Source organism: Stegostoma tigrinum, chromosome 18, assembly GCF_030684315.1.
Source record: "Stegostoma tigrinum isolate sSteTig4 chromosome 18, sSteTig4.hap1, whole genome shotgun sequence".
NCBI classification, from domain to species: Eukaryota; Metazoa; Chordata; class Chondrichthyes; order Orectolobiformes; family Stegostomatidae; genus Stegostoma; species Stegostoma tigrinum.
In genome coordinates this window covers 29261233-29287132 of record NC_081371.1, presented here as the reverse complement: position 1 = coordinate 29287132, position 25900 = coordinate 29261233, and the positions used below count along the sequence as shown (strand labels likewise).

The window sequence follows — 25900 nt, the reverse complement described above, 5'->3', positions numbered from 1 at the left end:
GCTGATGTTAAAACTACACAAGTCAGATCCCAGAGTGAAATCCAGCTTGTTGGATCATAACATTTTTTAAATTGTGGAAGCCAGTTATTGGACATGCTCAGAAGAAGCTGCCAGTGTACTTCTAACAGAAAGGATAAACCAAGGAAAAAAATATGACGTATTACACCTGACAAAAAAGGTTGGAAAGATTTCATTACAAACATTGGAAAAGGATTCAAATTCAATATTTTGCTTAACTTCAGTGAGATACCTGCAAACACCCAAATCCCAACAAAATCACTAAAGCTTCTCATTCTTGCACAGTTACAATCAATCAATCAGCAATGCCCATGTCCCATGAGTAAATTAAAATAAAATTTGAATAATCAAGTTTGGACAACTTATAACGGGGGGGGGGGGGTGGTGCAAAGAGGAGAAAAATAACTTTACAGTATTATAGAGACAGTATACTTCATTTCACACTTATAAGAACACAGTGAAAGTTTAGAAAAATATTTAGAGTTGCAAGTGATGAAATAAATGGAAATAAGTTAGTTGCATCACATTATAAAAATGAATTAGTTATAAACAATTAAAATCCAAATCTTATCTATTCTTTCTAGGACAGAAAGGTTCCTTAACTTCGGTGAAATTTTAAAAGAAAGTTTAAATATATGAGCAGTAATTTGGTGTTCAACACCGAAGATAACAGTTACAATCTCAAAAAATATGTCGTGTTTGAGTATACTGAATTTCTAAGAAATCGTAGTGAATTAATTACATGCACATCTAAAGCTAGAGAATATTACACACCAAATCAATCATGTTGACACACTTCTCCAGAACAAGATGAAAATCAAAACATCTTGCAGTAATATCAAACTCTGATATTTTACAAAGTATTTATAACAAAAGGCCATTCAGCTCAACATGATAATAACAATGCTTACGCTGCATATAAAACTTCTACGTCATCTCCTCAACATGTCCTTCTATTACTTTCTTCCCTAATGCTCTTTATCTCAACTTTGCCTTGTAGTAGTTAGGTCCACTTCCAACTAATCTCTGGATTAAAAAAAACTTTCCTTGAACTCCTTATTGGATTAGTTTTTACTCACTGCCCTATGCTTAAGGTTCTTAAAATACCTTACTTTGGTCTTTTGCCGTGGTTGATAAATTTTAGTTCTCACCTGTCATACTGATCAGTTCATATGTATAAAAGAAAAAAAAACCTTTTTTTTAAGTAGTTATTTAAGAGCCTGGTATCAACAAAGCAAGAAACCAGATTATTTATGCGCCATAACAAAATAAAGAATGGAAATATAACTACTCTCCAAACTAAAAACAAACTTAAACATTTCTCAGCTCTCAGTACAGATTCCTTTGCAATTGGTTCAGTAGCAAAAAAATTGGCATGTTAAGGATTTACATGGCAAATCCAAAACATTTTCAGCCATTATGCCATTTTGTTAGTGGCAGAGAAGTTGGCAGATGGCCAAATGACTTTAGTCCAACTAAGTCATATCCGGTGTCAAATAAGAGACTCCTTCCATCTCCATCAACTGGGAAAGCCAGCAGTTAAATCAAGGTGGGCTCTACAGAGAGTAGAATGGGCAGGTCTACTTTTTAAGCATTCAATAGCCCTCAAAGGAGATCCCACAGCATTATCTCAGTGACCACCCCTGACATTTTCAGTCCAGCCTGACTGGCTCATATGCCTGCTTGTGAAGTTGCTTCACTGAATCCTCTTCCTCGAGGCATGAGCACTGCTGTGACGACTGTCCTGTGTGGCACAGCTGAGTATGCTGAGGTGCAGGCCAATCTTAGCAGTAGTGCTCATTTCCTAATTAGACAGCTAACCCATCAGCTGCCCTGTCTTTGACTAAGATAACATGGTGTAAAGCTGGATGGACACAGCAGGCCAGAAGCATCAGAGGTGCAGGAAAGCTGATATTTCGGGTCTGGACCCTTTGTGCTCCAAAACAATGCAGCCCCAAGTTCGAGCACTGTGACATTTACCGCCACACCACAGATTCCATCACCCTCCTTTGGCCCCAACAGTTCATTTCCTAACACATCTGGAAAATCTCAGCCATTATTTTACGTCAAGGATAATTCATAGATCTGAAACAAGTACATCGACAAATTGCAATTTATGAAGATATTAGTTCAGATCTATTTCCCTTCATTCTGTTTCCGTCCATTATACCTCAAACTGATCACAGGCTATTTTTGATCATTAAATACTTTTAATTTAAACTTTCCCCTTTGGTAATGCCAGATTTAATTTAGTTAATATTACATGTTGTTTAACTTCATCGTACATGAATTATTTCAATTAATTAAATCAATTTCCTTCTGTTGTCTAACTTTTCAACATCATTGAACACATCTAGTTTTATATTTTGCTGCATTTCAGGCTTCAGTGAACGAACTGAAGTTCAGTGGAGTTTTGGACAAATGGAGTTGCTTTTGGGTGCAAAACAGTGAGGGGATTGCATGCAATTGAACTGGCGTCTGTTTGGATAAAACAAAATACAAGTAAATTGTATATTTGAATAATACTTCAAATGGATATGTAACCAAATGTCCTCAGAGGCTTAAAGAGATATCCTACAGCTGAAGTACTTTACTGACATCCCAAGAAGGCCTCAAGGAAATAGCAAGTCATCCTGCTTTTTTGAAAAAGGAGTTATGAAAATATCACTGGGTAAAAATCAGGAAAGATAGCTGGCAAGAAGTAGCTATTGACAATGATGCCTTCTCCATTACTGTTGATGTGGACAGAGTACAACTACCTTCAATTTAACACAAACCATAGGTTCTAATGTAATTCTAAAGTTTCAGTTTTATGAGGAGTACTTTCTTGACATCAGATGCCATATGCCTTATGTTATGACTGCATTGGAAGGAAGGCACTGATAATCAAGCCCCACTCCTCTCCCAATTGTACAACAGTATAAATAGTTCAGACACTAAAATGGCCCTTTTGTACTTCTATCCAGAATAAAAAAGATTTACAACATGTTTCGTTAATGAATTAAAAAATAATCTGTTTATTATAGAACACAAAACTTATTCTTAGAACAAGCGAAAAACACAAGTAAACGTACAAACTATAACCTCGAATTAGAACCTTCATTTCCTTAGTCCCAAAATGATGCACTCACAGAACACAAAAGTTGACTGACTTAGCAGAGACAATTTCTTTTTAAAAGCAAAAGGAAAACACTCCTGCTGGCCAATAGTCTCAAAATGAAAAATAAAATGTGATGGATTCTCATAGTCCACCAGGTTTCCTGTCAACAAAATTGAATTGCTGACAGCCATGGACTGCTGGAAACATCTACAGTTTGAACTAAAATCAAGCTGAATTTGAGTCATTAGAAAATAGTCATAGTTCAACCTTTCAGGGTTTATAATGTAGTCAGAAGTACCAATTGTTGTAAACATTGTCAAATTACCAAGAGTGGCTATCTAAAGAGGGAGAAAAAGAGAGACTTGCAGATTCGGGGATTTCATAGAATGTTTCATAGAATCCCTACAGTGTGGAAACAGGCCCTCGGCCCAACAAGTCTACACCGACCCTTGGAGCATCCCACCCAGACCCATCCCTCTATAACCCACCTAAGCTGCACATCCCTGAACACTATGGGCAATTTAGCATGGCCAATCCACCTAATCTGCACATCTTTGGACTGCGGGAGGAAACCGGAGCACCCGGAGGAAACTCATGCAGACACGGGAGAATGTGCAAACTCCACACAGTCGGCCTAGGGTGGATTCTAACCCTAGTCCCTGGTGCTGAGATAACCAGTCACTGTGCTGCTCCTAATTTATATGCCTAGTACTGCAGACTTGACATTAATTCTTCATCAATCATGGTGGAAAATCTCATGATGTAACTAAATGTCAGAGATATTTTAACATTAAGGTCGGCCAAAGTGACACTAAACAACCTCTCCAGCATCTGAAAATGTAATTTTGCATATGTGGAGAAACATTATGTCATAAATTAATTAGTATTGGAGATTTTTAGTTTTTCTCTCTTTTATCTACATTTCTCTCTCTCTTTATTTCACTCACCATTCAAGACTGTAATCTAATTTATACTTCTTAGACTCTGTCTTTGTGAGAATTTTACAGTGTGATTGGATGAGAAACCTCAGTATTGCTGTCTACAATGCTCACACAAAACACAGTGACTGCAATTCTTCAGTCCACAGCTGGCAAATGCCAACACTGTAATTAAACAGTAAAGGTTGTGATTTACTGTTAACCACAAAATCAAGGCCCACTACTTTATTTAAGCTAGCGTATTGGTTTTGTCACTTTTAACACTGAATTTGCTGAGTGTGGGTCAGTGCAATTTGATTTACATTGAGATTTATTAGGCAACTCAAAGAAAACTAAGTTAAAAAAAATCTAAACAAATTAAAGCACATTAAAATTCACTTTTATTCTTACAGGGCAAAGAGACCAGCAGGAGCTTGTTGTACACGTTGGAAAGAAACAAGAGAAAAGCATGAGATTCTGAGGAGAGAATATAGGAAGTTAGGCAGCAATTTATAAAGGAGGTCGTCAAGGGTAGTAATATCTGGATTACTGCCAGTACCATAAGCTAGTGAAGGTAGCCATAGGCGAATGCAGCAGATGAATGTATGGCTGAGAAACTGGTGCACAGAGAAGGAGTCAAATTTTTGGATCATTGGAATCCCTTCTGGGGTAGGAGTGAACTGTAAAAGAAGGACAGGTTGAAGATTTGCGAGAGCTGCTCGAAACATTTAAACTAGTAAGGGGCCGGGGAGACCCAGGGAAATAGTAAGGAAAGAGATCAGTCTGAGACTGGTACTGTTGGGAAAAGGAGCAAGTCGAACAGTCAGGAACAAAGCAAAAAAACAAGCTAGCGTAAATTAAACTGCATTTATTTCAATGCAAGAGGCCTAACAGGTAAGGCAGATAAATGCAGGGCATGGTTGGGAACATGGGACAGGGATATCATTGCAATTAGAGACATGGTTCAGGGATGGACGACACTGACAGCACTTAACCTTCCAGGGTATAGATGCTATAGGAAGGATAGAAAAGGGGAAGACAGAGAGGAGGGGGAGTGGCATTTTTGATTAGGGATAACATTACAGCTGTACTTAGGGAGGATATTCCTGGGAATATGTCCTGGGATGTTCTTAGGGTGGAACTGAGAAACATAAATAAGTATGATCACCTCTTGAGATTGTACCACAGACACCCACTGCCCCACACCCCCAATAGTCAGCAAGAAATTGACAAACACATTTTTAAGGAAACCGGAGTTACCTGTAAGAATGTTAGGCAAGAATTTTCAAAAGTTGATTGGGGGTGGATGTTTGCAGTTATAAGGATAGCTGGGGAATAAGAAGCCTTCAAAAAGAGATAACAAGAGTCCCTGGACAGTATGTTCCTGTTAGAGTGAAGGGCAAGGCTGATCGGTGTAGGGAATGCTGGATGACGAAAGAAATTGAGGTTTCAGGCAAGAAAAAGAAGGAAGCATATATCAGCTATTGACAACAGAGATCAAGTGAATCCCTAGAAGGGTATAAAGGCTGTAAAAGTATACTTAAACGAGAAATCAGAAAGGCAAAAAAAAAAACATCAGATAGCTTTAGCAAATAGGGCTAAGGAGAATCCAAAGGGATTTTATAAACACATTCAGTCCAAAAGTGTAACTAGGGAGAGAATAGGGCCCCTTAAAGAACAGCAAGGCTGTCTATATGCAGAATCACAGGAGACAGGGGATATACTAAACAAGTACTTTGCATCAGTACTTTGTGGAGAAGGATATGGAAGACATAGAATGTGGGGAAATAAATAGTGATATCTTGAAAAACATCCATATTACAGAGGAGGGGGTGCTGGATGACTTAAATCACAAAAAGGTGGATAAATTTCCAGGTCCTGATCAGGTGTACCGTAGCACTCTATCGGAAGATAGGGAAGTGATTGCTGAGCCCTTGCTGAGATATTTGTATCATTGATTGCCACAGGTCAGGTGCCATAAGACTGGAGGTTGGCTAACATGGTGCCTCTATTTCAGAAAGGTGATAAGGAAAAGCCAGAGAACTATAGTCTGGTGAGCCTGGCATTGGTGGTGGGCAAGCTGTTGGAGGGAATCCTGAGAGACAGCTTTACATGTATTTGGAAAGGCAAGGACAGATTAGGGATAGTCAACATGGCTTTGTGTGTGGGAAGCCAGGTCTCACCAACTTGACTGAGTTTCTTGAGGAAGTAACAGAGAGGATTGATGAGGGCGGCGCAGTGGATGTGATTTACATGAACTTCAGCAAGGCATTTAATAAGTTTTCTCATGGTAGGCTGGTTAGCAAGGTTAGATCACACGGAATACACAGAGAACTATCCATTTGCATACAGAAGGTAGAAGACAGAGGGTGGTGGTGCAGGGTTGCTTTTCAGGCTGGAGGCCTGTGGCCAGTGGTGTGCCACAAGGATTGGTGCTAGATCCACTGCTTTTTGTCATTTATATAAATGATCTGGATGTGAACATAGAGGTATGGTTGTTAAGTTTGCAGAAAACACCAAAATTGGAGGTGTAATGGATAGCGAAGGTGGTTACCTCAGAGTACAACAGGATCTTGATCAGATGACTGGGGAATTTTGTTTTAGAAAATGGGCTAAGATGCTCTAGCACAGGAAAGCAGGACAATTCCCATTTAATCTACTTCTACTTGGAACTTGGGATTTCTCAGTCTAGAATCATAAGATAACTTTGGCCATGATTGGCCCTTTGGGCTCAACATAATGATGTCAGATGTAGATTTCAAATTAGATCATCCCAATTTGTTCTATTTATAAAGAATGAAATAAAAGTTTCAAACCAAATTAGGTTACATCAAATTCAAAGGCTGCTTCTTTTTGGCACTCACAATGTGTATCTTAACCAATTTGAACATATTCACTTCATGAGTTTGACGATGCATTATCCACGTCACTGGAACTTCATGAATGACTCTTACTCAATTCTGAGTAAGGCCACTTCATAACAAAAATCTACAACTTTTGATTATGAATTAATCCTGTAATTATGAAATTCATAGCCATTGTAACAATCACAGGATTGGACCTACAAATTAATTCTATTGGCATCACTGACTCAGTGAGGTCACATGTGACAATTTAAAGTTGTGAATTTGCATGCAGCCTACGGTGAACTTTCAGATGACAGAATGGCTACACAGATGAGAAAGAATGTTGTTGACAACCTGAAAGAAAAATGCATACCAAAAATAAGTAAAACAGTAATATTATACATAATTGCAGGATAATACGAGCAAAGGTAAAAGCTACCATGGAAAAGTACTGGCAAGACCAAAACCAAGGTCAACCATAAAAAAAATACCCTCTTGGTTCTGTTGAAATATTTATTTACCTTTCAGTGACAGCATATGAAGATACAATGCAGGATTATTCAGCCCCTTGAACGGGCTCCGCCATTCGAGATAACGGCTGACCTGCTGAGAGCCTCAAACCCTCATTCCCACATAATTTTAATAACCTTTCAACCCCTTGTTGAACAAGAATGTGCTACCCTTACCTTAAAAATTTTCAAGGGCTTCTACCATCTTTTCAGGAAGAGATTTGCAGAGAAAAAAAATCACCTAATCCCTGTTTTTAAAAAGATAACCCTTGAGTGACACTCCTATTTGCAGATTTCCTGTAAGAGGAAATATCTTTCAAAAACCTACGCTGTCAAGAACTCTCAAAAATGTGTATGTTTTAATCAATTTGCCTCTTACTCTGCTAATTCTAACCTTTTCTCACAAGACAAACTGCCCATTCAGATATTAGTCAAATTGACATTCTCTCAACTGCCTCTAACACATTTACATCTTCATGTAAGGTGACCAATACTGTGCATAGTATCTTAGTTATGCCTGTCTCTTCGTGGAGTATGTGGAACATTCCTTGTTCCAGTCCTATTCCGGCCCCCAACCACAACTCTTTCTCTGATACATTGATGATATCTCGTCGACAACTGGGAAACTTCATATATTTCACCTCCAATTTCCACCCTGCTCTCACTTTCACGTGGTCTATCACTGACTCCTCCCTTCCCTTCCTTGACATTTCTGTTTCCATTTCTGGGGATAGACTGGCCATGAATATCCAATACAAACCCACCAACTCCCACAGCTACCTGGACCATACGTCCTCACACGCCACTTCCTGTAGAGACTCATCCCATTCTCTCAGTTCCTCTGTCTCCGTCGCACATGTTCAGATGAAGCCAACTTCGACAAGACAGCCTCCGGAATTTCCGCATTCTTCCTCAACCGAGGATTCCTCAGCTCCCTTGTTGACAGGGCCTTCAATCAAGTCCAATCCATCTCCCGCACTTCTGTCCTCACCCCTTCCCTTCCCTCCCCTCCTGCAACAGCAACAGAGTTCCCCTTAACCTCACCTACCATCCCACCAGCATCCACATCCGGAAGGTCATCTGATGTTATTTCCACCACCTCCAGCAAGATGCTACCACCAGACACATATTCCCCTCCCCTCCCTTGTCCGCCTTTCGCAGGGACTGTTCCCTCTGGGACACCCTGGTCCACACTTCCTTTACCCCCAATACCTACCCACAGCTCTTACAGCACCTTCCCCTGTAACCTGCGAAGATGCAACACCTGCCCATTTACCTCCTCTCTTCCCAGAATCCAAGGGCACAAACATACCTTCCTAGTGAAACAACACTTCACCTGCACTTCCAAGAAGCTAGTCTACTATATTCACTGCTCACAATGTGGTCCCCTCTACATTGGTGAAACGAATAGACTTGGTGACCGCTTCGCGAACATTTATGTTCTGCTCGCAACAAACTTGAACTACCTGTTTCCTGCCACGTCAATGCACCACCTTGCTCCCTGGCCAACATCTCTGTCTCCGGCTTTCTACAATGTTCCAATGAAGCCCAGCACAAGCTGGAGGAACAACACCTCATTTTCCACTTGGGGACCCTACAGCCCTCTGGACTCAATAATTTTAGGGCCTAAACTCTCCCATGTACCAACCCCCAACCACAAACACCAGGCCTTGTTACCACATAGCCTGCCACTACACACCCCCTGTTGTCAGTCACTAACAGTCCCCATTAACAACCATTCACCCTCCCAGCCTGATCGTTAGCAACTCCTCTGTCTGACCAACTGTCTTTCTCTCTCTCCTATCGTTTCCTCCCCACCCCAACTACCTCCCTAATTTCTGCACATAAACAGATGTTTTCCCAGACATGATCAGTTCTGAGGAAGGGTCACCAGACCTGAAACATTAACTCTGTTTTCTCCTCCACAGATACTGCCAGACCTGCTGAGCTTTTCCAGCAACTTTGATGCCTGCACAAGGGCACCCAGATCTCTCTGCATTTCAGAACTCTGCAATCTGTTGCCATTATATACAAAGCTTTTGACTCTTCCTGCCAGAATAGACTATGTCATATCTTTACCCTTCACTTAACCTATCAACATCTTTCTATCTCCTTGTGTCCTCTTCATAACTTACTTTCCTATCATGTTTCATCAGCAAATTTAGCTACAATACCTACCATCCCTTCATTTGAGTCATTTGTAACAATTCTAAACAGTTGACATCCCAGCATCAATTCCTGTGGCACACCACTCACTACATCTAATTAAGGTGAGTAAAGAGCCATTTACAGGTATTCTCCATCTTCTGCTAGCTAGCCAAATTCTACCCATGCCAATATGCTACAACCACACCATGGAAGTATTATTGTTTGCAATAAACTCTGTTGTGACACCTTATCTAATGCCTTCTAGAAATCCAAGTACAGTATGTATTGGTTTCCCTTTATTCACAGCACATGTTAACTCCTCAAATAACACAAAATAATGGTTGCCTTGAACTGATCTAAGTGCTAAGCTATAACTTCTTTAACATTTCCCATGACAGATGTTAAGTCAACATATTTTTACAAATTCACATATTCTTACGTTATATTTCACATTCAACTGCTACGTTTTCTTTTCATTTAATCACTTAGTTTATCTATGACCATCTATACACACTTTGTGTTATCCTCACCACTTGCCTCCCCACCTATATCAGTGTCAAATTTGGTGAAAGAACATTTACTTCTCTTATTGAGGTCATGATTATGTGTTGTAAATACTGTAATTTCACACGTGTTCATGGGGATGTTGCATTTTTTCAAGCTAACTTTCAGGGAGCATTTTCTCAGCCTTCCCAGGGTTTGCTTTAAATGTTGAAGCTCAGAATGGAGCACTTATTTCAAGAATATTATTCCAGGAATGAGCACAATGTACTCCGCCTGACTGAGAGGTTGTTTCCCAATAAAAAGAAGGCGGCAAGCAGAGACAAAACCAAGCACATGACATCCTGAACGTTCTGCCCTCTGTTCAGCAATCATTATCAGTCCCTCCTGTGACAGAGATTATAGATTATGCAATAGACTGGTCATTCACTTGAGAATGCATTTTTAGTGTTCAATACTATAATGCTCCAATGGATTTGTAGGATCATGTGGAATCAAAGTTGGTAGCAGTTGGATATGAAACTGGCTTAGTCATGGGAGTCACAGAGGGTAGCTGTGGAAGGAGGCTTTTTTGAATAGATGGTTGTGACCAGTGGTGTTCTAAAGGGATCAGTGCTGGGACCTCAGCTGTTCAGAGAGATATATAAATGATGTGGAGAAAAATAGAGCTGGTATAATTAATAAGTCTGCAGATGATACAAAGATTAGCGAGGTTGCAGATAGTGAGGAGGAGTGTCAGAGGATACAGCAGCATATAGGTCAGTCAGAAGCATGGGCAGAAAAATGGCAGATGGAGTTTCATCTGGAAAATTGAGAGATGATGCATTTTGGAAGGTCAAGTACAGGTAGAAATGATACAGTGAATAGCAGAAGCCTTAGGAGTATTGATATGCAGAGGGATCTAGGTGTACAGATCCACCAGTCACTGACTTCATTGAGGGACTGGTCTTCAAACACATTCTCACTCAGGCAATTGACGTCTGCATTGGCACATAGAAAGCAGTATTGAATTTTGTCAATGCAATGTTAACAGTAAGTTCCCAAATTCTAACGGACTACAAACTGATCCTCTTTGGCAACTTTAATGGAAAAGACACAGGCCTCTGGGGAGATGTAATCAGCACGGAGGTGGTAGTGAAGTCATAGAATGATAGAACCCCAACAATGTGGGAGCGTCAAGTCCACATCAATACTCCAAAGAGCATCCTACCCTATCCCTATAACCCTGCTTTTCACACGGCAAACCCACCTAGTCTGCACATCTTCGGACTGTGAGAGGAAACCAGATCACCTGGAGGAAACCCATGCAGACATGGGGAAAATATGAAAACTTCAAACAGACAGTCATTTAACGCTCAATTTCAAACCTTGGACCCTGGTGCTGTGAAGTTGCAGCGCTTAACCAGTGAACTACTATGCCACCCAAAGTTAGCCTGAATTGATTGTTTAGGGACTGTACAATCGACACTAGCATGGAGAACTGTAATTTAAAAGGAACGCCTGAACAGGTCTGATGCTCTACTGACTGAGCTATCTGGGCTCAGCAATCGCAACAGTACCTTGCTCCTCAATAGAACACAGTCTTATGATAACTAACACCGTGCTCCTCTAGAGACAAGTACAAGGTTCACTCCAAACAGTGGCACGTCATCATATGACTGCAGGATCACAAAAGCACGTATGTCATCCACACTTTGACAGGCACTGACAATTGTTGATGGACCAACACTCAATTCCCTCTGTCAGTGACATCAATGGTGTTCCAAAACAGGCAACAGAAGCAGTGCTGCAGGAAAATTAATGCTGATGCATTCAAAGACAGTCACAGATTTCAGGATTCCAAAGGCTCATTCCCAAATGAGTCAGGAAACTGAATAACATTGAGGCGAAAAAAAATCAGACCAATTCCATAGTGGTGTAGTAGCATTTTCTGGAAAAACACTCAAGGGAGGCATGGCAAGGAAGGAATTATGCTGATAATAGAAGTTTATAAAATAATGAGAAGTATGGTTAGAGTTAACCAGCTTGTAACTGATGTCCATTTCAAGCCCACCGACTCCCACAGCTACCTAGAATACACCTCCTCCCACCCACCCTCCTGCAAAAATTCCATCCCCTATTCCCAATTCCTCCGCCTCCGCCGCATCTGCTCCCACGATAAGACATTCCACTCCCGCACATCCCAGATGTCCAAGTTCTTCAAGGACCGCAACTTTCCCCCCACAGTGATCGAGAACGCCCTTGACCGCGTCTCCCGTATTTCCCGCAACACATCCCTCACACCCCGCCCCCGCCACAACCGCCCTAAGAGGATCCCCCTCGTTCTCACACACCACCCTACCAACCTCCGGATACAACGCATCATCCTCCGACACTTCCGCCATTTACAATCCGACCCCACCACCCAAGACATTTTTCCATTCCCACCCCTGTCTGCTTTCCGGAGAGACAACTCTCTCCGTGACTCCCTTGTTCGCTCCACACTGCCCTCCAACCCCACCACACCCGGCACCTTCCCCTGCAACCGCAGGAAATGCTACACTTGCCCCCACACCTCCTCCCTCACCCCTATCCCAGGCCCCAAGATGACATTCCACATTAAGCAGAGGTTCACCTGCACATCTGCCAATGTGGTATACTGCATCCACTGTACCCGGTGCGGCTTCCTCTACATTGGGGAAACCAAGCGGAGGCTTGGGGACCGCTTTGCAGAGCAACTCCGCTCAGTTCGCAACAAACAACTGCACCTCCCAGTCGCAAACCATTTCCACTCCCCCTCCCATTCTCTAGATGACATGTCCATCATGGGCCTCCTGCACTGCCACAATGATGCCACCCGAAGGTTGCAGGAACAGCAACTCATATTCCGCCTGGGAACCCTGCAGCCATATGGTACCAATGTGGACTTCACCAGTTTAAAATTCTCCCCTTCCCCTACAGCATCCCTAAACCAGCCCAGTTCATCCCCTCCCCCCACTGCACCACACAACCAGCCCAGCTCTTCCCCTCCACCCACTGCATCCCAAAACCAGTCCAACCTGTCTCTGCCTCCCTAACCGATTCTTCCTCTCACCCATCCTTCCTCCCACCCCAAGCCGCACCCCCATCTACCTACTAACCTCATCCGACCTCCTTGACCTGTCCGTCTTCCCTGGACTGACCTATCCCCTCCCTACCTCCCCACCTACACTCTCTCCACCTATCTTCTTTTCTCTCCATCTTCGGTCCGCCTCCCCCTCTCTCCCTATTTATTCCAGAACCCTCACCCTATCCCCCTCTCTGATGAAGGGTCTAGGCCGAGACGTCAGCTTTTGTGCTCCTGAGATGCTGCTGGGCCTGCTGTGTTCATCCAGCCTCACATTTTATTATCTTGGATTCTCCAGCATCTGCAGTTCCCATTATCTCTGATAGAGTTAACTGTAGTTGTCTTTTCCCGAGGATGGGGATTTCAGGACAAGGGGGCACATTTTTAAGGTGAGAGGACAGAGATCGAAAAAGACGAGAGGCAATTTTTTTTTTTACACAGAAGGTGGATTGTGTATGGAATGAACTTCCTGAGGAAGTGGTGGACATGGGTACAATTGCAATGTTTAAAAGACATTTGGAAAGATACATGAGATAACAAGGCGTACAGCTGGATGAACACAGCATCAGAAGAACAGGAAAGCTGACGTTTCGGGCCTAGACCCTTATTCAGAAATGGGGGAGGGCAAGAGAATTTTGGAATAAATAGGGAGAGGGGGAGGCGGATGGAAGATGGATAAAGGAGTAGATAGGTGGAGAAGAGTCAGACTTATCAAAGAGGCGGAGGTGGAGCCAGTAAAGGTGAGTGTAGGTGGGGAGTTAGGGAGAGGATAGGTCAGTCCAGGGAGGATGGACAGGTCAAGAGGGCGGGATGAGGTTTGTAGGTAGAAAATTGGGGTGGGGCTTGAGGTGGGAGGAAAGACAGGTTATGGAGGTGGGGACGAGCTGGGCTGATTTTGGGATGTGGTATGGGGAAGGGGAGATTTTGAAGCTTGTGAAGTCCACATTGATACCATTTTGCTGCAGGGTTCCCAAGCGAAATATGAGGTGCTGTTCCTACAACCTTCGGGTGCCATCATTGTGGCACTGCAGGAGACCCAGGATGGACATGTCGTCTAAGGTATGGGAGGGGAAGTTGAAATGGTTCGCGACTGGGAAGTGCCGTTGTTTAGTGCAAACCGAGCATAAGCCTAACAAAGTCTAACAACCCTCCTCAAAAAATCCCCCTCAATTCTGTACTAAATGAAGTTGTGTATTTGATACTGTGCATCCCAGTTTTAGACTCCACCAAAAAAAGAACATCCTTCTCATATCCACCCTCCTGGCCCATTCATCCCCTTCCCGCATTCTCACTCCCCTTCCCTCCCAACTCTCACTCCTCCCTTTTCCCATGTCCTCACTCTCACACTTCTCACGTTAATCTTCTGCATCCTGCATTCTAAGACTCCATCCTCGTCTCCACTGAACCTCATTTCGATATTACACTTAGTCACTGTGCATGCACAATGTAGACTTTGTGTATGATGTAAGCAATTTCTAATGGAATTGTGCACAATGCAGATTGGCGTGCATGCACAGTTGCATACAGTTGTTGGTATCAGCAGGCACTGCGAAATTAAAAAGCTAATTTTAATGAGGACGATGGAACCAGTATTAATTGCCTTAAAAGCCAACTGGCTCGCTGATATCCTTCAGGAAACTTACAGAATGCAGAGCTGGGCTGAGAAATGGCAGATGGAGTTCAACCTGGATAAATGCGAGGTGATGCATTTTGGAAGGTCGAACTTAAATGCTGAATATAGGATTAAAGGCAGGATTCTCGGCAGTGTGGAGGAACAGTGGGATCTTCGTGTTCAAGTGCATAGCTCACTCAAAGTTGCCACCCAGGTGGATAAGGTTGTTAAGAAAGCATATGGTGTTTTGGCTTTCATTAACAGGGGGATCGAGTTTAAGAGCCGCGAGGTTATGCTGCAGCTCTACAAAACCCTGGTGAGACCACACTTGGAATATTGTGTCCAGTTCTGGTCGCCCTATTATAGGAAAGATGTGGAGGCTTTGGAGAGGGTGCAAAGGAGGTTTACCAGGATGGTTACGTGGAACAGTCCATCTTCCGCACCTACACAGGCCCCAAACCCCACCTCTTCCTCCGGTACATTGATGACTGTATCGGCGCCGCCTCTTGCTCCCCAGAGGAGCTCGAACAGTTCATCCACTTCACCAACACCTTCCACCCCAACCTTCAGTTCACCTGGGCCATCTCCAGCACATCCCTCACCTTCCTGGACCTCTCAGTCTCCATCTCAGGCAACCAGCTTGTAACTGATGTCCATTTCAAGCCCACCGACTCCCACAGCTACCTAGAATACACCTCCTCCCACCCACCCTCCTGCAAAAATTCCATCCCCTATTCCCAATTCCTCCGCCTCCGCCGCATCTGCTCCCACGATAAGACATTCCACTCCCGCACATCCCAGATGTCCAAGTTCTTTAAGGACCGCAACTTCCCCCCCACGGTGATTGAGAACGCCCTTGACCGCGTCTCCCGCATTTCCCGCGACACATCCCTCACACCCCGCCCCCGCCACAACCGCCCCAAGAGGATCCCCCTCGTTCTCACACACCACCCTACCAACCTCCGGATACAACGCATTATCCTCCGACACTTCCGCCATTTACAATCCGACCCCACCACCCAAGACATTTTTCCATCCCCACCCCTGTCTGCTTTCCGGAGAGACCACTCTCTCCGTGACTCCCTTGTTCGCTCCACACTGCCCTCCAACCCCACCACACCCGGCACCTTCCCCTGCAACCGCAGGAAATGCTACACTTGTCCCCACACCTCCTCCCTCACCCCCATCCCAGGCCCCAAGATGACATTCCACATTAAGCAGAGGTTCACCTGCACATCTGCCAATGTGGTATACTGCATCCACTGTACCCGGTGCGGCTTTCTCTACATTGGGGAAACCAAGCGGAGGCTTGGGGACCGCTTTGCAGAACACCTCCGCTCAGTTCGCAACAAACAACTGCACCTCCCAGTCGCAAACCATTTCCACTCCCCCTCCCATTCTCTTGATGACATGTCCATCATGGGCCTCCTGCACTGCCACAATGATGCCACCCGAAGGTTGCAGGAACAGCAACTCATATTCCGCCTGGGAACCCTGCAGCCATATGGTATCAATGTGGACTTCACCAGTTTCAAAATCTCCCCTTCCCCCACTGCATCCCTAAACCAGCCCTGTTCATCCCCTCCCCCCACTGCACCACACAACCAGCCCAGCTCTTCCCCCCCACCCACTGCATCCCAAAACCAGTCCAACCTGTCTCTGCCTCCCTAACCGGTTCTTCCTCTCACCCATCCCTTCCTCCCACCCCAAGCCGCACCCCCAGCTACCTACTAACCTCATCCCACCTCCTTGACCTGTCCGTCTTCCCTGGACTGACCTATCCCCTCCCTACCTCCCCACCTACACCCTCTCCACCTATCTTCTTTACTCTCCATCTTCGGTCCGCCTCCCCCTCTCTCCCTATTTATTCCAGTTCCCTCCCCCCATCCCCCTCTCTGATGAAGGGTCTAGGCCCGAAACGTCAGCTTTTGTGCTCCTGAGATGCTGCTTGGCCTGCTGTGTTCATCCAGCCTCACATTTTATTATCTTTACCAGGATGCTGCCTGGACTGGAGGGCTTGTCTTACAAGGAGAGGTTGACTAAGCTCGGACTTTTCTCTCTGGAGAGAAGGAAGAAGAGAGGTGACCTGATCGAGTTGTACAAGGTAATGAGAGGCATGGATAGAGTCGATAGCCAGAGACTTTTCGCCAGGGCAGGATTGACTGCCACGAGGGGTCATAGTTTGAAGGTGTTAGGAGGAAGGTATAGAGGAGATGTCAGAGGGAGGTTCTTCACCCAAAGAGTTGTGAGCGCATGGAATAGTTTACCAGTGGTAGTCGTGGAAGCGGAGTCATTAGAGACATTTAAGCAACTGCTGGACATGCACATGGACAGCAGTGAATTGAGGGGAATGTAGGTTAGGTTATTTTATTTTTGGATTAGGATTATTCCACAGCACAACATCGTGGGCCGAAGGGCCTGTACTGTGCTGTACTTTTCTATGTTTCTATGCTTCTATGAAACTGAATGTGCCTCTTTTACCAGGTCTTCCCTACAAGTGACTTCACACCCCAATCACTGTTGTTGGCTTTTAAATGCCCTCTGAAATGTGATGGTCCACGGAGAAAAACTTACATGATCTTGCCTAATCCAACTTGCTGTCTGGTAGAACCACCATGCTAAATTACACAGACTTCAAACAGATCGAGAAACTCAAAAGTAGATATGTATAAGGCACTGTGGAACATCAGCAGAAGCAATCTGTAACCCGGACCCAGCATAATCATGGCTTGGAGGTCAACCCTGTTCAATAGTGAGTACAGGAAGGCATGCAAGGAGCCTTTCCATGATTACCTAATAATGAGGTGTCAACCTGGGGAAACTATAATGAAGAACTCCTTGCATCCAAAACAATAAAAGCAGTATGCAATAGGCAAAGCCAAACAATGCTACAACCAACAGATCAGATCAAAACTCTGTAGATTTGCTACATCCAGTCATGAGGTGTGGTGGACAATGAAACAAGTATCAGGAGGAGGCAGTTCCACATATATTTCAATGGGGGAGCCTAGCACATTAGTGTAAAACATAAGGTTGAAGCAGTACAGACTTCTTCAATCAGATAATCTGATTCATCCCCATCCGGAGATTCCTCGCATTTGAACAATGTGATCAACTCCACTGAAATCAATAAATGGTTGAAAGCACTGGATACTGCAAAGGTTATGGAGCCTGAAATTTTTCGAGCAATAGTACTGAAGCCTTGTGCTCCAGAATTAATTGATTTGCTAGCTAAGCTGTTCCAGGGCAGCTACAACAATGGGATCTACCTGGGAATGTGGAAAACTGCCCAGGTTTGTACTGTTCACAAAACGCAGGAAAATTTCAAACCACCCAATTATCACCATATTGGTCTACTTTAAATCATAAGCAAAATGAAGACAGAGATCTTCAACCAGACTTTCAAGTAGCAGTTGCTGAGCAACAATCTATCCACTGATGTTTGGGTCAGGTTCTGCCAGGTTGATTTATGTCTTGATCTCATTATAGGATTGTTCCAAACATGGATGAAAGAGATAAACTCAGAAAGTAGGTGTTAGTGACTGCATTCAACATTAAAGTAGCATATGATTATGAATGGCACCAAGGAACTCTAGCAAAACTAAAGTAAATGGAAATCATGGGAAGCTCCTTGGTTGGAGCCATGTCTAACAGAAAAGGAAGATGGTTGTGGTTGAAGGAGGCCGATCATCCCTGTCTCAGGATATCACTTCAGGAGTTCCTTACGGTAGCATCCTTGGCCCAGTCAAATTCAGCTTTATCCAGCAACCATCTTCCTTTCATCCTAAGGTCAGAAGTGAGGATGTTAATTGGCGACTACTCCACATTTAGCACCATTCAGGCCTCCTCAGATATTAAAGCAATCTATGTCCATACACAGCAAGGCCCAGATAACGTCCTGACGTAGGCTGGTAAAGGGTGAGTAACATCTCCACCACACACAAATGCTAGGCAATCCCCATCTACAAGAGAAAATTCAAACATTGTCCTTTTGTGTTTAATAGCATTACTGTCGCTGAATCATTGTCAATAACATGGTTGTTTCTATTGAGCTAAAACTCAACTACACCAGCCATGTAAATACCATGGCTACCAGACAGGATTGGAATTTAGGAATTCTTTAGACTGCACCTTCCAGATTCACAATTTGTATCTAAAAATACATCTGCAAGAACCAGGTGCAATGGAAGCACCACCACTAACAAATTCACTCCAAATTCATCTCTAAATCACACACCGTTTTGACTTGAAAATCTGTCAATCCCTCACCATCACTGTGTCAAATTCCAGGAATTCCCTGCCTAACAGCTTTATGCATGTGCTTATCCACCAAGGGCCATCATAATTCATGGTATAGGCTTACTACTGCCTTCTCTAGGTCAATTATGGATGGGAAGCAAATGCTGGCCTTAAAGGGACATCTACCCTATGAATGATTAAATAAAAGCATCAACATGTACCTCACAATTGAACAAATCTAAAGAACCTAGCCTTAAGGAATATGGCTGCCTACAGGAAGAAAATGTCCACGTAACGTTGCTCCTCTCTGACGCATTGCAGTGTTCTCAACTCAGACTCCAGCTGATCAACTGCAAGTCAGAGTTCCTGAAGTTGCAAACATCTGTTGCAGATCTGATCGTTGTCAATCATACTGGTATGCACCAGTTCTCCCATGCTGAAGCTGTAATACATCAACTGTCTTGCCATCCTTAATCTGTTTTAAATAATTAGATTTAAACTGTTTTTCATTTCCCAACTCCTAACTGAACAAATACTGTAGTTTGCAGAGTGAAAGGAGACAAAACGCTTACCAACTGATGATTTACATTAAATCCTCACCTAAAGTTGTAATTGTGCTCCGGAAAATCATGGTTTTAAGTAAAACGTTTTAAGTAAATCATGTGTAAGGCCCATATGTCTGGTCCTGTGACTCAACTACTAACTACCCTAGAAAATCTCTATGACAGATTTCCTCTGTTAGATTCGGATACATTGTGGCTTCCCAATCTTACAGTTAGATGCTTTCAAAAAAATATTTTGGTGACTTTTCAAACATTAACACTGCATTAAATTTTCACACAGCCTTTTATCTCTGCCAATGATTTTCTTCATAAGCATTCCTTGCCATCTGAGGAAAACATTTTATCCTTTATAACAGATGGCCACCCAAGCCCTTCAATCACTTTTAAATGGGTTTTCAGTATTCTCTGAATTTCCTCAGATGCATTTTATTAGGATTTCTATTCACTTAACATATGCTATTCTGCAGATGTGCAACTCCAACAACAATGTACACAAATGATGTGAAAATGAAAACAATAATATGTATCAGGTAACCGGGGTGTACAGAATTGATGACTTTTAAGTGAAAAACTGTGAACTTAAATCACTTCAGTTTTCTTTAAATGCAGCTACAGAGTCTGCTCTTTAACTGTACAAAACATCATTCTTCAACTGTTTAAACTCTAGCTACTGTATCACAGCCCTATCTTAGGCTTACTCTTTAAATTATCACTATTATCTAACTGCTGTCTCTCAGCGTCTCTCTTTAAAATCACACTCCCTCTGAACCTTGCTCTTTAAACTTCTGCTGCTATTGCACCGTGAAAGTCAATGTACAAATTGATAATCCATCAAACATTGAGTTCACAGATACAAGTGGGAGGTTTTAACATGTAAAAATGAGATGACTCCATTATTAAGGCTACAGTACTGCTTGAAGAATTGTACCAAAGCTTATCATACAGGCACTGAATATCAAACTACAGGTAAGACAAAGACTGCTTTCCATTATTTCCAATAAATCTAACTTCACACTCTTCATACAATGAGACTGAGAAGGAGAAGAAAGTGCATCACTAAACCTAGCTGTGGGCCAGACACAAAACAGAACAAACAATACAATGGAGCTAATATTTTTTGTTGTGTTAAGAATCACAGTTTGCAAATATTTAGTGACAATACTGATTGACATTTCATTTTTGAGCCATCCAAGGAGGCTGAAGTTTGCTTAAATGACTCTTGACGCACCTGGCAGGCATAGGTAACAATCTTGAAAACATTAACAGAGATATTTAAAATGATCATGATTTCTAGTTTCTGTGCAGGAGGATTATTGAAGGCATCTACATTACATGAATAGGATAAATCAGTTGGCCATGCACTACTGCATCAAAGTGATGATGGATGCCCTATTTCAGCATAGAAAAATGTACACAAAATTTTGCATGAAAAGCACAAGGGAAGGCAGATGCAATAGCACCACAGTATGATTTCTTTAGGGTAAAGAAAATCAGAGTGCACAGATGCGTCCTTTTGAGCACCTGCACATAATGCTTTACCTACATGAACAGGAAGGGCCACAGTTCACTGGAAATGCAAATGACCCATGTCTGCCACATGTGAATTACACACATGGAAGATATATTACTTGCCTTGGTTAGATATCCATTCTTCAATAGCTAGATACAATAGGAGTAAAATGTGATTTGACCAACTCTGAAGAAAACCATCAACAGAACCTTACCATCATTAAATGTCATGGGCTCTGACATGAAATCTAAAAGAATCATGTCCGAAGCCCAGCAAATCCTTCTTAATGTCAAGAGCAACTGGATGCATATTTTAACTAAGTTCTAGACATTAGGATTAGATTCTCATGAGAGAATGGTAAAATGCCTATTGGGAAATTATTGCTTGTTATTGGCCTTGTTAACTTCACATCTCAGCCTATTAATATGTAGTTTCCTTATTTTAACACCCGCTGAGGAAACTAGACACCAAGAATTCTCAACACAAAAGTCAGAGCAGGTGCTTGATGACTTCAACTTGTTGCCTATTCCACCAGGCCACATCTTGGATATCCAACAACAAGGTCTCAATCGTGCACTATGGTACCAGCCATAATCATTCCACATCCTTGGATAATGGCATCCAACATTTATCTGCCTCTCAACACTTGCATGGCATTTCCCTAATACACTCATGAGAAGTATCTGCAATTTTAATCTGCACTTTTGGGCACACCAGCAAGTGGCATTACTTGAAAAGCAGCTGCAAGAATGCTTCATGCACAGGGAGAGGCACCCAGCTCACAGGTTGGACTATGCCTGTTTGCTTGCTTGCTTGTTGCGACCTCACCTTGAGCCTACCTAGATTGGGCAGAAGTGAGGGATGGGGTAGGTAGTTATTGAGCACATTTCAGATGAATTAAACCTTGTACTTGTGTATAAATATGTCACAACATTGTAGCTTGGTGGTACATTTGGCTGCCTATAATGCCCCACACTATAAAGAGCCAAGACTCATACTACTATGCCAGTTACATCTTGACACAAAGCTAAAATGAAGCATTCCAAGTACAAACACCACAAGGTCAGAAGTGGGTGGATGTTTGGGTAGGTTGGTGGTGAGAAGAAAATCCTTAACAACTTTTTAAAAAATTCTTATAACAGAGGCTTTTTTCTGTCTGAAGATCACTTTCTTCCAGTTAGTCTTTTTCTAAAAATTGCAAAGCAAAAAATTTACATCCATTTGTGCAAAACTGTTGCAAAAATGCTGCAAAGTTAGTACTCTGCCATTTTAATGCCACAAATTTTGTGGGGCATTATCTATGGTCAGCTAATTTTGATTACGCACTGGGGACAGCAGTGTTCTATTATGAATAAATAATAACCCCAACCAGTTTCTTTTCAGATGGTCAGAGATCATGGGATTAAAAACACTGCACCTTCTGCAGTGTCCTGGCCAACAATTTAAATCAAAAACGCCTGAGAAAATAAAAATGATTGTACAACTTGGCTTTGATAAGCCTCGATAACCTTCCCTTAATAACTGGCAAAGAGTCATACAGCTTTAATAAGGATTTATCCACCAAAATCTTAATCTAAAACCTTAAATGTAATCATCTATTTCTGCAGAATTTTCATGGAAACTTCAAACATATTTCAAAACGTAAATATAATTTGATCTTGCATTTTGCACTTATGATCATTTAATGAAAACAGAAAAGGCATGAATCAGGAAAAGAACTACTGGCCTTTGTTACCAAAATAGGAAAAAATGTACAGTGAAGGCCATCAGATGTAGAAGTAGAACTAAGCCATTCAGTCCATCAAGTCTGTTTTGCTATTAAATTAGATCATGTCTAATCTGATAATCCAGGGTTCCACTTTCCTGATTTTTCCCCATAAACTTTGATTCTGTTACTGATTCCGCTTTGAATATACTTAATTACCTGACCTTAACGCCCCTTTGTGGTTAAAAAAAACTCCACAGATTCACCACCTCCACTCTCTAAGAAGAAATACCTTCCAACTTTTGTGGCAACCCATTTTTCTGAGAGAATGCCCTCTGGTTTTAGATTCTCACAAAAAGGGGAAACAACATTTTTGCATCCACCCTGTCAAGTTCTCCAAAGAATCATGTATACTTCTATAAGATAATCTCTCATTCTTCAAAACCCCAATGCGTTTGGGCTGATCCTACTCAACCTCTACTCAAAGGACAGTCTTTCCACACCCAGGATCAACCTAGTGCACCTTCAATGGACTGCCTCCAATACCAGTGCACTCTTGCTTAGATAAGGGAACTAAATCTATTCACTGTATTCCAGCTGTGGTCTGACTAGTGCCTTACAGAATTTTTGCAAGATCTCCCTATTCCATTCTCTTTGTAATAAAGGTCAACATTACATCTGCTTTCCCTATTACCTGCTGAACTTACTTGCTAGCATTTTGAGATTTATGCACAAGGACAGAAAATGCCTCTGCGCAGTAGCTCTCCACAGTCTTTCTCCATATAAAGCTCCTCTATTCTTCCTGCCAAAGTGCATAAACTCAAATTAGTTTTTGCCCATTCATGTAAACTGTCTACATCTCTCTGGAGACTCTGTGTCATTCCCACCAGTTGCCTTCCCACTGATTTTTGATGGGCACATTCCTTACTTATATGAAAACTGATAGCCTGACAAAGTACCATCACCACTTAATTTGGTAAAGCACAATGGTCCCCTCATTTTCTTTTCCCTCTAGACTGAAGGAGAAGTTGACGCAATTTAGCTGAATTACTATGTCTCGTCAAATCTGACATGGTGTACAATTTTTCTTTCATCCTTCACAGCAAAAGGTCAGCAATGATCATTTTAGATAAACAATACATAAAGGAAAAATATCTAATAAAACTTTCATCTTTTTTCCTAGCATTGCTTCATTCACTGCAACAAAATTATTTCTTTTCTGCACACACAGTAAATGGCATGGTATATTGTCAAAGCTCAAGTCAGGAATGAATTAGCGATACTGCAGCAGTCATTAATTTCTCTTTTCTACAGCATCACAAAAACCTATATCCCAAAAGGCACTGTGTGTGTTTTACGGCAGTTCACAATGCATCAAGAATCTGAATGAATCTACCACAGAGCCTGTGGAAAACAGCAGATGATGACAATTTATTGACACCATTAGTTACTCATAGTTCCAGCCTGTGGCATTGAAGATCACACAGCTGAAGAGCCTTTTGATGTACATTAAAGGTTATTGGGGTGGGGTTTTTGAAGAACTGACAATGAACTACAATCTATACAATGCACAAATACCAGCTATGTAACTTGATACTTCTTTTCCTTGTAAATCACAGTTGTTCTACCAGTTATTTACAAGTTCTTATTCCAAAGTGCAAAATTCAGAACAATTCACTTAGGCAATTTTGAGGAGATGGAATTTTAAAAACTGAAAAAACAATCAAACACAATTTTGTGTTTAAAATTTCAATTTTCCTTTTCAATTTCTTTCACTCATCTAGATTTGCAATTTTAAACAGTTCTGAAACATACAAATCAGCAATATTCCAGTTTGTACATTGTTAGCTGATCTCAGCAAGTGCTGCAAGAAAGGTGCACATTCATATATGCAACTTACAGTCACAAAAAAAAACTTACTTCAGTCAAAAAAGTTAAAAGGTGGGTTAAAGGTAAAAATTATAACTCATTATCTGGTTAGTGAAGTATGTGATTGAAATTACTTACCCTTTTTTGCTCTTTGATGTATTTAATCGTGTCCTCCCTTGCTTTATGAATTACCTCTGTTATAGCTTTCTCAGCTCTTCTTCTTTCATGGTTTACAGCTTCTCTTATGGCCTCCTGTTGGGAGATTACAATGGTGAATAATCAACAATTGCATCCATGAAGTCCAGAGAAATGTGATCTGTTAACAGAACTCTGTTAGTAGTCATAACTGGAAAAACATGTGGAGACAGTAAGCGCATTTACAGCGCTTTGCCTTTGCAAAATATCCCAGAATACTTCGTGGGAACAATTATCATAGAAACATGGAAATAGGAGTAGAAGTAGGCCATTTGGGCCTTTGAGCTTGTTCCACCATTCATTTAGATCATGGCTAATCATCTAACTCTACTGACTATTGCCACTTGTCCCCCCATTATCCTTTGATCCTCTTAGCTCCAAGTGCTATATCTAACACCCTGTTGAAATCGTACAATGGTTTGGCTCTGACTGCTTCTGGGGTAGTGAATTGCACAGGCTCACTCCTCTCTAGGTGAAGAAATTTCTCCTCATCTCAGTCCTAAATAATCAGTTCCATATCCTGAGACTATAACTCCTGTTTCTGGACTCCCCTGTCATCAGAAACATCCTTCCTGTATCAACTCTATCTAATCTTGTTAGAATTTTATAGGCTTCTAAAAGACTTACCCTCATTCTTCTGCATGTCAGCAAGTATAATCTTAATTGATTCATGCTCTCCTCATACATCAATCCTGCCAGCCCAAGAATCAGACTGGCAAATCTTAGCTGTACTCTCCCTACAGCAAGAACATGCTTCCTCAGGTAAGACCACCAAATCTGCACATATTTTTCTATGCATGATCTCAGCAGGGCCCTGTATAATTGCAGTAAGACATCCTTGCTCCTGTATTCAAATTTTCTTGCTATGAAGGCCAAGAGATTATTTGCCTTCTTGACCATCTGCTGCACCTGCATGCTAACCTTTAATACTAGTGTACAAGCACACCAGGTTTCATTGCACATTCCCCTCTCTCAATTCATACCCATTCAGACAATAATGTGCCTTCTTGTTACCAAACCCCACACTTATCCACATTATACTCCATGTGCCATCTATTTGCCCACTCACTCAACTTGTCCAAA

At 42.1% G+C, this 25900-nt stretch overlaps 1 protein-coding gene across 4 annotated transcripts in view; it reads right to left on the bottom strand.

Annotated features, from left to right (window-relative positions):
- Positions 1-25900, bottom strand: part of LOC125460864 (coiled-coil domain-containing protein 91-like) — a 180848-nt gene that overhangs the window by 27407 nt on the left and 127541 nt on the right. For all 4 annotated transcript variants that reach the window (XM_048548999.1, XM_059652244.1, XM_048549001.1 and 1 more), the window contains one exon: positions 24761-24874. In XM_048548999.1, coding sequence (XP_048404956.1) covers positions 24761-24874 — 114 coding nt within the window. The remainder of the gene's footprint in view (positions 1-24760; positions 24875-25900) is intronic.